The sequence below is a fragment of the Triplophysa rosa genome, linkage group LG7 (assembly GCF_024868665.1).
Source record: "Triplophysa rosa linkage group LG7, Trosa_1v2, whole genome shotgun sequence".
NCBI lineage: Eukaryota > Metazoa > Chordata > Actinopteri > Cypriniformes > Nemacheilidae > Triplophysa > Triplophysa rosa.
The window spans coordinates 6,539,111-6,554,260 of NC_079896.1; the positions used below are offsets into that span (position 1 = coordinate 6,539,111).

The 15,150-nt window shown below is 37.0% G+C and overlaps 2 protein-coding genes across 3 annotated transcripts; one reads left to right on the top strand and one right to left on the bottom strand.

The window, feature by feature from the left end:
* The first annotated feature begins 152 nt into the window (after window positions 1-152).
* Window positions 153-8,896, top strand: edem1 (ER degradation enhancer, mannosidase alpha-like 1). Its single transcript, XM_057337254.1, has 12 exons — window positions 153-758; window positions 1,396-1,468; window positions 1,588-1,691; window positions 1,767-1,938; window positions 2,094-2,277; window positions 2,425-2,599; window positions 2,792-2,912; window positions 3,046-3,216; window positions 3,386-3,459; window positions 3,580-3,676; window positions 6,918-7,079; window positions 7,259-8,896. The coding sequence occupies exons 1-12, from the start codon at window positions 295-297 to the stop codon at window positions 7,346-7,348; spliced, it is 1,887 nt and encodes a 628-aa protein (XP_057193237.1). The 5' UTR covers window positions 153-294; the 3' UTR covers window positions 7,349-8,896.
* A 167-nt stretch (window positions 8,897-9,063) lies between these two features.
* On the bottom strand, window positions 9,064-14,759 carry gnat1 (guanine nucleotide binding protein (G protein), alpha transducing activity polypeptide 1). Of its 2 annotated transcripts, XM_057337255.1 has the most exons (9): window positions 14,429-14,753; window positions 13,147-13,189; window positions 12,924-13,065; window positions 11,904-12,061; window positions 11,117-11,245; window positions 10,801-10,930; window positions 10,558-10,711; window positions 10,039-10,234; window positions 9,064-9,771 (listed from the first exon to the last, which is right to left on the bottom strand). In XM_057337255.1, exons 1-8 carry the CDS (start codon window positions 14,532-14,534, stop codon window positions 10,056-10,058), a joined length of 1,041 nt encoding a protein of 346 aa, XP_057193238.1. In that variant the 5' UTR covers window positions 14,535-14,753; the 3' UTR covers window positions 9,064-9,771; window positions 10,039-10,055. The 2 variants fall into 2 exon arrangements, with proteins under 2 accessions (XP_057193238.1, XP_057193239.1); XM_057337256.1 differs by having other exon boundaries at window positions 9,064-10,234; window positions 14,429-14,759.
* Window positions 14,760-15,150: the final 391 nt, after the last annotated feature.

Genomic DNA, 15,150 nt, shown 5'->3' on the forward strand with positions numbered 1-15,150 from the left:
TCTATCACGCTTGTGTTTTTTTCATTGGCTCCGAGACGGTCTCTGCAGGGATGCCACGACATATGCGCAGCGCCACTTGTGTCACTGACGCAGACATAAATCGTTCGCCTTTTCGTCATGACGTTGACGCCAGGCCACCAATCAGCGTCGAGGACGAGGGAGGGGTTGGTTTAATGACAGGAAGTGTGTGCGAGAACTGAAAACAACAGAAGGAAATCTGTGGAGTTTTGCGCTTCGATAAGTCGAAACGTCCAAGTGAATTATGACTTTTACGGCTGACGGCAGGCAAAGATCATGCAATGGAGGTCAATAGTCGTGGGTCTTTTCGTTTTGAGGGTGGTTTTGAATTGCGCCGTGTGGCTCGTGTTCGGACTGGGTCCTAGCTGGGGCTTTGATTTCCCCATAAAGTTCACGTTCAACTTGCATAAATTTGAACTTCTCAAGAATGAAGACCAAGACACGGCCAAACCCAACCAATGGTCACAGCACATGTACGAGGACAGACACCCGCAGGCAAAGACCTGCTCCAAGATCAGCGAGAACTCACCAAAGAAATTCTACCTCAGTTTCTTTCGGGACGGCAGAGATGAGTACGATAAAAAGTACAGCTCGTTCCCTGACGCGCTCAAAGTCAAGATGAGGGGAAGGGCGAGGGACATGTTTTATTTCGGATATGATAACTACATGAAGTTTGCGTTTCCGGAGGATGAACTCAACCCTATAGCTTGTGAAGGGCGAGGGCCTGACGTGCTCAACCCGTAAGTTAATGACTAATCCACTGCTAACCTTTTTAAAACACGTCGCTCGCGCGCACAAGTCTTTATTATTTTCCGTTTTATCCTTAAGGTAAATTTCCATATCAGTGTCATCTCAATCTTTTGATTTCAAGCTCAACAACAAGGACCTCAACTCACTTTTGCTACAAAATAAAATATTGTAGAGCTTAACATAACTTTAAAACTGTCAATTTAAAAACAAATCACAGAGAAGTATCTTGATTTTTAGTTGCATAAGCTTATTTTAATGCTCGTTTTGTTTTATTTTTAAATAACTAAGTTATCCTGAGAACGCTGGTGGAGAAACACTGCTCTCTATGAATATATTCCTCCAAACCATTCATTCATTTTTCATACTAACATTGGGTACACATACTGGTTAAGTGCTGTGAAAGTCGATCACATTGCTGTTTCACTATTAAAGAATGTGGGAAAGCAAGTTTTCTTTTACTGTAGTCTTATGATAACACGCCTGGAATTCAAACACTTTGAAACATTTCGTTTTTACCAAGGTCAATGGATAAGATTCCCAGGACCACGGATCTTTAGCTTATATATAAGTTGGTCTATAATAGCAGCATGGCAAGCACTAATGGTGATACTTTTGTATTTCTGCTAGGTCAAATATCAACATCAATGATGTCCTTGGAAACTACTCTCTGACCCTCATCGATGCTCTTGATACACTGTTGGTAAGTTCTCCCTTTAACACTGGAATTCATGTCATCTTCTGTTGACAGCATAACACATTAGTCCATTTTCTAAACATGACTGTGTTTAATGCTTTTATGAACCAAATGTTTCTAAACAGGTTCTTGGAAATGTGACCGAATTCCATCGAGCTGTCAAGCTGGTTATTGATACGGTCTCTTTTGACAAGGACTCCACTGTTCAGGTCTTTGAGGCCAACATTAGGTAGTGTTATATTTGCCGTAAGTCAGAATGAATCCGAATACGTTCTGATGTCTCTGTGTTTGGTTCCCTTCATAGAATCCTTGGTAGTCTGATCTCGGCCCATATTTTGCTCACTGACCCACGACACCCGTTTGGTGACGTTGGACTGAAGGACTATGATAATGAACTTTTGCACCTTGCACACGACCTGGCTGTGCGACTGCTGCCTGCCTTTGAGAACACAAGCACGGGCATCCCCTACCCCAGGGTCAGGCGTGTTTTCTATTCTGTTTGGTCATTATTTCTTCTCTTGTTATACTGATGAAAGTCTTTATCGAGGCAATGTTTGTGAAACGTAAAAACTCACCATCCTGCTTGTGGAGCTTGCTCGTGAACAATGTTTATATGTTCATTTGTATACAGGTGAATTTAAAGAAGGGTGTCCCACCTGACAGCATTAATGAAACCTGTACCGCAGGGGCGGGCTCGCTGCTCGTGGAGTTTGGCATTCTGAGCCGTCTGATTGGTGACTCTACGTTTGAATGGGTCGCCCGGCGGGCTGTTAGAGCTCTGTGGAATTTAAGAAGCAATGAAACCGGGTTGCTGGGTAAGTGGGTGTCTCTCTATCTCATGTCTTTGTGTTCCATTAAGGTTTTGTTTTTATAAAATTTTGGGGTTCTGTCAGATTAGCTCGTTTCGCTTTATGGTTGATCACTAGCGTTTCGTTTCGTGATCAGATCCTTTCATTTTATAGGGAACGTGGTGAACATTCAGACTGGACAGTGGGTCGGAAGGCAGAGTGGTCTTGGTGCAGGCATGGATTCGTTTTATGAGTACTTGCTGAAGTCTTACATCTTGTTCGGAGAGAAAGAGGACTACAGGATGTTTACTGCGGCTTACGAGAGCATTCAGAGCCACCTGAGAAGAGGGTGATTATAAATGTGTGTGTGTGATTGTAGTTGCAGTTTTGCATGTTTGTGTTTGTAACCACCTGCAGATGTTGTGTCTCCTGGGTTGTGTGGTTATGTTTGCATGATTTGCAGCCATTGAGTGCATTGCAAGGTAGTACGTTTATAATGAACTGTTGATTGTGTGTATTTTTTTTTTCTTACTTTTAACAGAAGAGAGGCATGCAATGAAGGAGAGGGTGACCCACCACTGTATGTAAATGTAAACATGTTTAACGGACAGATCATGAACACTTGGATTGACTCTCTGCAGGCGTTTTTCCCAGGACTACAGGTCTCACTACTGTAATATTATATAATTATTTATATTTTTGTGTGTTTTAAGTTAAGTTTTTCACATCACAAATGCTTTTCCAACAATAATGAGCTTTTTAAGATATCTGTTTTTCTCACTCTCTGTTGCTCAGGTTTTGAATGGAGATGTTGAAAACGCCATTTGCCTTCACGCCTTCTACTATGCAATCTGGAAGCGTTTCGGGGCACTTCCTGAGCGATACAACTGGCAGCTTCAGGCCCCAGATGTGCTTTTCTACCCTCTGAGACCTGAACTAGTAGAATCCACATACCTGCTTTATCAGGTACAAACCTTTTATATTCTCTGTTCATTTTTTGTTGATCAGGTTTTGGGCCCATATACATTGGAAAGGGATGAGACACTAAATTAAATGAAAAAGAAAGTTTTACACAGTTTGGCTGAAGTAGATTCAAATTCTCTCTGAATACATTTAAACCTCTTTTCTGCTGCAGGCTACCAAGAATCCTTTTTATCTTCATGTGGGGATGGACATTCTTGAAAGCCTGGAAAAGAATACCAAAGTCAGGTACGTGGCTTTAGAGTAAACGGAGTCGGACTCGAGATGAATGCAGATTATGTTCTGAGGTCATATTGTAAACTGAGGTCTGGATTAGATTTAAGACTCTTGTGTCCGGGTGATGTTTAGGTGTGGTTATGCTACGCTACATCACGTTGTGGACAAGTCCAAAGAGGATCGCATGGAGAGTTTCTTCCTCAGTGAAACCTGCAAATACCTTTATCTGGTCAGTAGGGGTGAGGGGCGAATCTCATGAAAACTGTATAGAAACGTCCAGGTCATTTCACCTCAAATTTCAGATCTTATTACTATAAAGAGGAAGAAATTGTAGTGTTTCTTAATTGTAGGTTAAAATCAAAAGTAAACTCTTAGCAATATGTTGTACTGAATTTAATGCTTCTATTATAAAAAATATATTGTGTCTGGAGAGATTTTGATTTTCATTACTGTGTTTAATCAGAATGAGATTTCAGTTACAGAACTACAGAAGATTTCACAGAAACAAAAACTATGAAGTCTTTAGTTTTTTAAGGGAACCCGGTGTATAGAGAGATGTATGGCTTAATGCGTTGTAATAGCCTTACACTACTAGCAGTTGTCGTTAGAAACACATCAAATATTTTCAGCTCTTAAAAAACCCTAAATGTAATACTCATTTTAACCTAAGGAGGCCGCCATGTTCTTTTTCGATGACGTAAACTGGTTGCACGCACAGCTAGGCAGCCAAACTAAACACCCAGAGGTGGGTAGAGTAGCCAAAATCTTTACTCAAGTAAAAGTACAAGTAACTAGAGAAATTGTTACTCAAGTAAAAGTAAAAGTCACTATTTTAAAAATTACTTGAGTAAAAGTAAAAAAGTATGCAATGAAGAAACTACTCAAGTAGTTAGTTACTTAGTTACTTTGTATCTGATTATATAGGCCTGCTACAATAAATTAATATGAACGCCAATATTTTAATATTACATTTTAATCAATATTTTTAATTATCATAAGCAGATATCTTTGCAATATATAGAGAGAGACTAAAGAATAGACAAACACAGAAGAGACAAGCATTTCTGTAAATTTCATCTAGTCCTGATGTCAATGTAGTTTACACAACTTATTTAGAATAATAGACCATGTCAAACTAAAGCATGAACTAAACTCAGAGCATTTCCTAAGATGATCTAGAACATCTGCAGTGCTCTCTTACATGAAATACACATTTTTGAACAAAGCTCGTGTTTTCTCGTGTTGTGTCACGTGTGTGTTGTGAAGCGCTCTTACTTGTAAACAAACAGTAAACAGTGAACCACACGCCCATCAACAAGTTTTCTTCCTTCTGTTCTTCAAATGTATATTTCTGCAAGCCCACGTCTCTGTGTCTGACAGGTAACGCGCATGTTGCTGTGTCTGACGAACAGGTCGCGCGGGTGCGCGCAAATGGCGGGCATTTATCATTGCTGGCAAACAATATGACACATTTGCAGTTTTGATTGTATAGATATAGATTAATATCCACTTCATCCAACGCTCTTTGTGTTCTGCGTGTTCTTAAGTTTCGCGCTACGAGGAGTGAGTAATCCTGCTTCAGATGATTCAGATCGTGCTGCGAACTGAACAAATCATTTGAACTGATTCATTAGCCTATTCAAATGGTTTTGCCCATTGTTCAATTAATGCTTTCAAAAGAATCGACTCAAAAGAATCGATCACTCGGGAATGCCCGTAAAAAGAGACGACAACCTTGAAATAAACAACGCGTTTTAAAAAGCATATTTTAAAATGAAGGAACGAAGGAACGTCACGCAATGTAAGTTATGTAACGAAGTAAAATTACAGATTTTCTATTAGAAATTTACTTAAGTAAGAGTAAAAGTACACACTTTTAATTTGACTTAAAAAGTACATATTTTCCAAAATGTTACTCAAGTAAATGTAACGAAGTAAATGTAGCGCGTTACTACCCACCTCTGTAAACACCGACACACTAATCAGTTCTTCAGTAAATATAAGGTTCTGTAGGGTAATATATATATGTGTGTGTGTAACAATGTTCACAGCAAGGAAGAAGGAGGAGGGAACCGGCGAACGTTGAACAACAAAACTTTAATAAAATAAACAAACAACAAAACGAAAGTAAAGTCCAGGCCTGGTTCTCTCTCGTCCTTTACTGTTGTCGCTCCTCCATTTATATACAGTAATGCTAAAAGAAGAAAGAAAGAAAATAAAGACGCTATTTGGTGTATTTTCCTACATTTTAACATTGTTTGTCAGAAATAGGGATGCACCGAAACGAAAATTCTTGGCCGAAGCCGAACATGATGTGAAACACTTGGCCGAAGGCCGAATAATACCTAACACCGAACATGTTTTTTTGCATTTCTTCTATTTATTAAGCTATTTTTTTCACTATTGCACAAACTGAATAGTCAAAATGTACTTTTTATCATTTGTCTTGCTTTTCAATACAATACAATACAATACAACTTAATATAAAATTGAGCAAAACAAAGTAAATTCAAACAAAAAATTGAGCCCTCTCCCTTCATGAATAGCCTATATTAGGCCTATAACTGACTGCTAAAAGAATGTAAGTTACTCTGTACCCCTACAACAAAACAGTTCATTAAAAACTGTCATTCCACATTAGGCCCATAAGATAACAATGTTGGATTATTATAGGCTACATTGCAAAATGATTTGAGAAAAAAAAAAAAATCCAATGCAAGCAATTCTGACTGATGCTGACTGACAACCATTTCAGTTCACGTCTCTCCTCCAAACTCTGCCCACAAAAGCTGACTGTCACTGTTCTCTCAGAAGGTGCACAGAACTTACTTTGACAAGTTGTTTAGTACAGGGAACTGTGTGCACGCGACGACTGTATGATGTCGAAGGATGTCGCGAGCGGCTGCGCTACTGTCAGACAGCCCGCTTCCGTCTAATTTTCTGAGATACTGAATTTGGGATTTTCATTAGTTGTCAGTTATAATCATCAAAATTAAAAGAAATAAACATTTGAAATATATCAGTCTGTGTGTAATGAATGAATATAATATACAAGTTTCACTTTTTGAATGGAATTAGTGAAATAAATCAACTTTTTGATGATATTCTAATTATATGACCAGCACCTGTATATGGAAAACGTGTGTGCTTCGCTGTTGCAAAAGAGAACAGGTTTAGGTCGCAACCATTTGACATAACGGATTCTGACGCAAAAAAATGGCGGCCTCAAAGTAAAAATATTTTTTCAAAGTTTATGAATACTGTGACAGTTACACTGTTTTTTTATTTCACAATTATAAAGTCAATGCCATTGTTCATATATTAAGCCATACATCGCTCTATACCCAGGGATCCTTTTAAATACATATACATGTCTTGCCATCCTTTGGCTACCTTTGTGAAACAACCAATTTTATTTCGTATATGCATATTTATCAACGGCACTAAATTATTTGTATAATCCTTGGCAGCTCTTTGATGAAAACAACCCACTGCACAAGTCTGAGAATAAACACATCTTCACTACCGAGGGCCATGTAGTGCCAATAGATCAACGCTTTAGGCAAAAGAGCTGGAACGAGCAGTTCTCCTCTGAAGAGCCACAAAAAGAGCCACAGGCCAACATAAGCAACGTAAGAATGTCTATTTAATACATATTAGCTTTTAATAGAGAAGTGATAGAAATAATAATGTTGATAGATTTCAGTTCACTTACTTTTTTAGAGAAGTAGGTTTGCATCTTTGCGCTTTGAGATATTTTAACACTTCCTGTCAAATAAGTAAGAATTTTCTATCTCTCTTTCTCCAATAGTGTGAACGGATTCCTGAAGAGCGACGTTTCGGGCTTCCACTAAAAAGTGTGTACATGCGGCAGATTGACCAAATGGTTGGGCTGTATTGATGTCAGTATTGCCCTCTGGAGCCCTGGAGGCCTCAACACTTTAGGAACCCCCTGGTGGGGTTAAACATGTATACAGACAAACTTTAAGTCTCTTTTGCACAGAGAGTGGTGTCGTGCTGGCTAAGAGAATTAATTTAAGGTTACCAAGTGATCTTTTTTGTGGACATAGACAATTTTGACCAGCCTTGGAATTTGATTGCACATTTTGATACAGCAAAGCTCCTCCGCCTCAAAGGACAAAAGGAAACATTCAGGGCGATTTGATACTTCAAAACAGCAAAATCCGTTCTTAAACTACTTTTGATTCTCTGGGCTGATTTTTATATTGTGCAATCGTGTGTGTTTACACACAGTTTTCTACAGTGCCATGTTTAATGAAAACTTGATCTAGTATTATTAAGGGCTATAATAGGGTGACAGATGGTATGCATGTTTTAAAACTTGTCTCAAGGAACAAACTCTTGCTTAAGCTTTACAATAGAAAAGCAACATTTTTGTCTTCTGTGCGCCTTTTAGCAACACACACAACATGGATTTTATTTAATACAAATCTTTGCGAAAATTCTTCTATTTTGCAATCACATTCTTCATGTTGTCAAATCTTGTGCCTTGCTTTTCAGAACACTGTGGCTTTTTTATTTGCATGGTTTCATGTTTGCAAATGTTGTAGTCAGTCGGTTTGTTACGTAGACTGCATAATTGGTACAGCCTTCATTTCTCATGCATTTTATTGTCAACAAAATAAATTCAATTAAAACAAAATTTGGAAAAGCGAAACTTTAACATGTTGGACCAAATATTACAACATTTAGCAAACAGCATGTGCCTTTTACAAGTTTTGTTTAGTCCTCAGGGTCTTTAGTACATGTGATGTTCCAGATATAATATTGATGTTTTATGCCTAGTTGATATTGGTGAAAATATTCTCTGAACAAAGCCATAAAAAGGGATAATGATAATGATCAACATAAGATTGAATGCTTTTCTTAGATTTGCAGTTTTCTTAGGGAACATTCAGAGAATAGACAGTAATTAGTGACAGCTTTTCAACTTTGATGTCAGATGCTAGTATTCTAAATTGATTAGATTAAGGTTGAGCATCATCTGGCTAACTGTTGATTTAATTGTGAAATAACATGGTTTTAAAAGGTGTGCATTTTATAACACTGTGCATTTTATAGAATTAAAATGAAAACCATCACTTGGCTGTGTTTGACAATATTGTTTAAAAAAATGTTTGAAGTGAATTCCAAGAAGGAATCTTACAAAAAGATGCAAAACAAAATAACTTAACTTTACAACTCACTGCATGAGATGAGATGGTAAAGAGAATGCTCAATCTAGGTTAAATACAACACCTGTTTCAGAAAAAAAAACATTTAAATAATTTCCTGTATATTTTTCTAAAAAAGGTATTTTGAAATGTAATACCTTGTAAAGGTTCATACAAATAGCTATGCTTTGAAAGTGATCCCAATAATATTGTTTCTCTGTATTGTTGTAGTTGAAGCATGGACTCTGCGATTCTCTTAAATGTAAAACTTGGTTATCATTGGTATCGGGCCTTAATCCAGACCCATTGGAAAAAATTAAAGATATTCAAGATAAAATGCAAACGTTTGGTATTTCCTAGATTATATCAGCTCATACAAATTTAGGGTCCACATATATAACTGGGAAAGTTAACAAAATTCAAAATTCTTGGGATCACCATACAGTAGGTTGTGCAGTGAAAGGAGTGAAACAATACATCAGGTTTAGTCTTTTCTACATATATAAGCTTTATTGATTTTAGATTTACATGGTGGTGATTTTACAATCACTTGTGCCCTTTAAATGGAGATGTTAGATGTCATAATTTCATTAATGTACAACATTTTCATCATCAGCTATTTAACTGTTTCTGAGCTAAGCATTTTTAAGAAATAACGGTCCCTGCTATATTTTCATAAAAGTCATCCATCTCTTTTGAGATTCTGATATTACTCTGTGAATAAAATGATTATGAAACATCAAAATATTGACAATTTTCTTAATCCGCTTAAAAGCATAAACCTTGCACAGTTAATAACTGCTATAATTTTCATCTAGTTTTTCTCAGAGTGTATCATATTGTACTCTTGCAAAACATTATGCCGAAGTGCATATGTCTCATACTCGAAGATCTTCATAATAGATTGCTTGTGAAATACTATCAGAGCCCCCCTCATGAGTTCACCCCCAGTGCAGTACATGAAATACTGTTATGCATATGTATTGAGCTCGGGTATTTTTGTTTAAATGAAGGTCTTGACAGCAACAATACAGTTTCCTCTCTCAGTTGTAATCAGTTATTTTTCTGTGAGTTAGAAAATTCCTCATTAGATACATGGGGCAAGGGGCAGTGGGTTATTATTGGGTGTTGTTCAAGAAGCTGAGCCCCTCTGTAAGAAAACAAGCAACATTTTTACTTTAGCAGAAACTTCCAAAACGGACTTTTTCGATACGTTACCAGACCAAATCTAGTACAGCAGTGTCTATTTAGGCAATGCAAAAGCTGATCTGATCGGCAAATTTTAAATAATTCTTAAATCAAATTAACAATAGCATTTATTAATTTTGCACTTACAAAATTGTGCTTTTTTCCATTTAGTGTAAGCCTCTGACAAATCTCGTCATTGTACTACATCAACTCGTGCTATTATTCTCACCTCTTTTAAAAGAGACCTCAGTCCTTGAGATTTTCCTTGATGATAATGTCTGTTACGGCATCAAACACAAACTTGACGTTCTCTGTGTCTGTGGCGCAGGTCAGGTGGGAGTAAATTTCTTTGATGTCCCGCCGCATGTTCAGATCCAAGAACTGCATCTTGATGTAGGTACCGGCATCTTCAAAGGTGTTGGGACCTGAGAGGGAATGTCAACGTTTCACTGTGCTGTCACAGAATTTTGCAGATCAAATGGAAGATGCTTTTTCTGTTCTCAAGCAAGGATAATCGGTATTTTGTTTTCATAAATTAAGACTTCATGTCCGGTTAAACATTACATTTATATCTTAGTTAAGATCTGGTCAAAACTTGGCTTTTAAAAAACTGAAACTTTAATTTCAGTGTTAAGGCATTTGTTCATTTTTGATGTTTATGCTTATTTTTTAACCTGTAATTTCGGTTTTGTGTAAGAGTTTGTTATATAGATTATTTTTTACTTTCTGATGCTGTTTTCAGTCTCACCATCATAGTCAGGGAAGCACATGCTCAGATGAGCTTTCTTGATCTTCTCCAAGAAAACATCCTTCTTGTTGAGGAACAGTACGATGGATGTGGTGGCGAAGTAGCGATGGTTACAGATGCTGTTGAACAGGTGAAGACTCTCATGCATTCGGTTCTGTGGTATAAAACATAAGATCATGATTGTAAAATTCTTCATTAGAAATGCTGGTTGAAATGCTTTACCTGTCACAAATGGCAACTTACTACTTCATCGTCCTCCACTAGCACCATGTCGTATGCACTCAGAGCAGCAATGAAGATGATACAGGTCACGCCTTCAAAGCAGTGGATCCACTTCTTCCTCTCGGAACGCTGACCACCCACATCAAACATCCTGCAGACCAAGAGAGGAGGGTCAGTTATTACAGCATCCGATATCCATTGAATGTACAGTATCAAGGGTGCCATCTTGGAGAGGTTTGTGTATCTTGTGTAATTATTTTGGACATTTTTATCCCAATTTGTGTGTTCAATTCGTGTTCAAAGATAATGAACACCTATCCAACATTTCCAGAGGTACCTGAAGTTGAGGTCCTTGAATGAGAACTGGGTCTCGATGATACCAGTGGTCTTGACTCTTGATCGCAGTACGTCCTGCTCAGTAGGGACATAGCCAGGCTGGATCAATCTTTCCAGGTCATTCAGATAGCTTAGAGAAAGAGTCATAGATGGAGACTTCATTCCAGTTTATTGCTTTAAGTGATGTTCCACCATTTCCACAGATGATTTGTTTATAGATTTCCCTATGAAAACTAATGGTTTTACGATACTGTTCACTTTATTTAAACAATTCATATTGTTTTAACACCATTGTATTAGGTTTTATGTCCAAATTGCATTTGCATTGTGTTAAACGGACTAAAAACAGTAATGCTTTGGCTTAACTAAACGTTTATATTTTAAATGAACATGTTTCAATCAAGTAGATGAAAATAATATTTGATGCTTGTTCAATTTACTTAAATAAATCAAGTTAACACAACAAAATTATTTTGAACCACTTTACTTAATCCATTTGAGTTGAGATATGTAAATTAATTTAGTTGTATTAAAGTAGCGTTATAGAAACTAGGAACAGGATTTACACTTCCCATCATGCTTTGCACGGGGCTAAATAGGGAGAGTAAAAGTTGCAATAAAATGTTATTTGGACATTATTTGGACATGGTTGTTTAAGTTTACTCAGTTCAGTTTAGTTCATCATACATTAAGTATTTGAACAGAGATAACATATTTCTGTTGTGTGGAACCACTATTCATAATTAAGTTAGTTTAAAATATCATATCAGTGTAGTTAGGGAACTTACTATCCAGCAGAGTCGTTGAGCTGGTATTCTGAGGCTCTATCAAAGCATAACTGAATACCAGAGTCCTTCCACAACCTTAATATGATGTCAGCTAACTCTTTGGGCATTGAGCCTTCCTCGATGGTGTCAGCTAAGTGCATCAGCTTCCTGGCATCATCCTTTATGAAAACAGATACTGTATGAATTGTATACATCAGCATATAGACTTTAAAATACAGTATGTTCTCAAGGAACAATTTAGGGTCTCTTGGATGGCACATTGAAAAGAAAAAAAAGAAACAACTTTTTAATATCAACAGGTTTTACACAACTGTATGTTGTTCATTTAAAAGCCAGGAACATACTGTATGTGTATTGAGAAATATTCGAAAATCAGTTCTGATCAACAAAAGAGATTTTGTTTGTTTGGAGACTTCTCTCCAAAGCTGAATGTATTAACCTTAATTGAATACTGTTTATACGCACACACTTTGATTTACTTCTTTCAATGAAATCAGTTTAGATCTACATAAGGTTATTGTTGAACTTTCTACATACTAAACTAAACTAAACGTTGGTTTTCACTTGATTTAAAAAATACTCAATGTTGCCATAAAGGAGCAAAAAATAACCAATGCATTACCAATGTAATGTCTTCAGATCAAAACAACATTTAGGAATACTAAATAACATAACAATCCTGTTCTCAGCATAAGCAAATGCTCAATGGTAACAAAATGTAACAAAAACTCTTAGATATCAACAGAATACAATACTGAACGTTATTATGTCTCATTCAATTCTCTTTTGATTAAACATGCATAAAATGGCACTTTATTCCAACATTTACTCTCATTATCCAGCCTATTGCAAAGCATGCTGGGAACTGGAAATGCTCTGAATCTAAATCATTCATGCAAAACAAAAGACTAAACTTGACAACTCAACATGATGAAATTATGTTGTGGCAAAATCTAAAAAAGTGAAATTATTCTGTAACCCCATCACAAACAAAAGGTATTAGAATAGATTGAACAGTACCTGTGCAGCAGCATCTCCATATGACATATTGAGTGTGGTCATGGCCCTCACGATGGCCAAGATAGACTGCAAAGTGTTGCTGTAGATGATAACAATGAACTCCAAGCTTTCTTCAAGGGAGTAACCATCTTGATGAATAATTCTATGATGATAATAACCAGTTTTACACATTCAAGTTAAAAAGTTTGATTTGAACGTCGTACCTCTGTTGTTTGAAACTTACTTCATCTGTTTGACAATTGTGCTTTTTCCTGATTCACCAGCACCTGAAAGGCAGATAATGTTGGATTTAATGTCGGGTGATGTAGATCTCAGCTCATTTGTCATGTATCATTATATAGCCATTATAACATTTAACAGACAATGTATGAATTCTCAATTCAAACCAGAATTTAAAACGGCTGGCAATAGATTGTAAATAAAACACTATAACTAAACTAAATCACTATTATGAGGACATTTGATGGAGAGTAGGATGACATTTCTAAAATGGATTATTTGCCCACTTATGAGCCAGCTGACTTTTTCTGACTCCCAGGAAAAAAGTCTGCTGCATTCGGTCTAATGAGACTTAATCACTGTTTGCTTTTATCAGTCTTCAATGAGGAAATTACTAGAGAGAGGAGGATGTCTGCCTGACCGGCTTTACCAGTGAGAAGAAATAGGCCACTGAAAGTCCGTTTTCTTATTTTGATTTTCTAAGGGAGGTTTTCCACTTTATTGATATTTTCTGAAATTTCACAACATATTACTCTCCTCAATACTTTCTTCTCCTCTCATTTGTTTATCTTTTGGAGGATTAATATAAGAGGCTAGGGGCTTATTATACTTGTCTTAAGCCCCCTTGTCCCTTAAACCTGACCCATATTATCTCTTGGACAACAACACATTGTGTACAGTAGTGATGATTAGACATTGTTATGTTAATATTATTTAGATGCCAAATACATTTTTGTTATATAAAGATTTTTCAACAAACAGTCAATTGTTTAAGTCTCCATATACTGTTCTGTTAAGACAAATGATTCAAATTGTGGATTGTTGGTTGTCTCAAACTTCACTTGAAAATATTGCTTTTTGAATTTATGAATTGATCAACTCAAATCCACATTAAATATTTTTAATATATTATTTACATTTATGCATTTAGCAGACGCTTTTATCCAAAGCGACTTACATTTCATTGTATTGTATTATACATTTGTTTCTGACTATGTGCAATCCCCTGTGAACGAACCCATGACCTTGGCATTGCTAGTGCCATGCTCTAACCACTGAGCCACAGGAAAGCTGCCGTCTGTAATATATTACAGCATATATTCAAGATAAATACCTCTAAATTCCTAATTGCATGTAAAATCATTAAGCCTGATGCCATTCATTAGGCCTCAATATACATCAAATACACTAGAATGTAGCAATGATGTCGAGACCACGTTTTTTTCTTGATCTACTATCACCAGCTCCACCTGATCTCTACAAAGTCCATTCACGTGTGATTTTACCTAGCAGCAGAAGTTTGACGGTCCTGGCGTCTTTGTCAGCATCTTCTTTCAGCTTCTTCTCCAGCTCTCTGGAGTGTTTCTCCTCGGCACTCGCGCCGGCCCCCATACTGACTCTTGTGACCTAATAAAAAGTCCTTCTGGAAGACCACTTGTTTGCCTATAGAGGCCTCCAGATTCCTTCAACAATACGGCTCGCACCTCAACTGGGTCCCGCTTTGCTTCGGTGACCTACTGAATTGAGTCTTAGGGGGATTTTGGGGAAGTCTCTGACCACCTGGGCTTGCAGGGCCAATGAAGAACAAGGACAGACGGCATCCAAAGGATGGAGAGGTCATCTACTCTGAGATTTAAGGTGGAGGTGCTGCGGTCAGCAGAAGGTGATAATCTGGTTAGTGTATTCACAGGCACAGTAAAAGGGCAAGTCATTGAGTCTGCTTGAGGGTGATGATTTCATATCACAAATATTAGGAAATATGAACAACGTGACCAAATATAACTTCTGGTAATAAAATGTACATGTCAGCTACAAATAAATGGATCTCATATGGCATGTGTTGGTTGTCTGTGCGTTTTATTACACCTATAACAACACCTCTCTGTTTTTGCATGTCTATGTTTTCAAGTTTTAACTGGCAATCATTTTAGCAAACAGTTTGGCTTGTTTGATCTGTTTTTTACAAATATGATTATTGTTTAAAATCTGCACACTATAACAAGTTGGG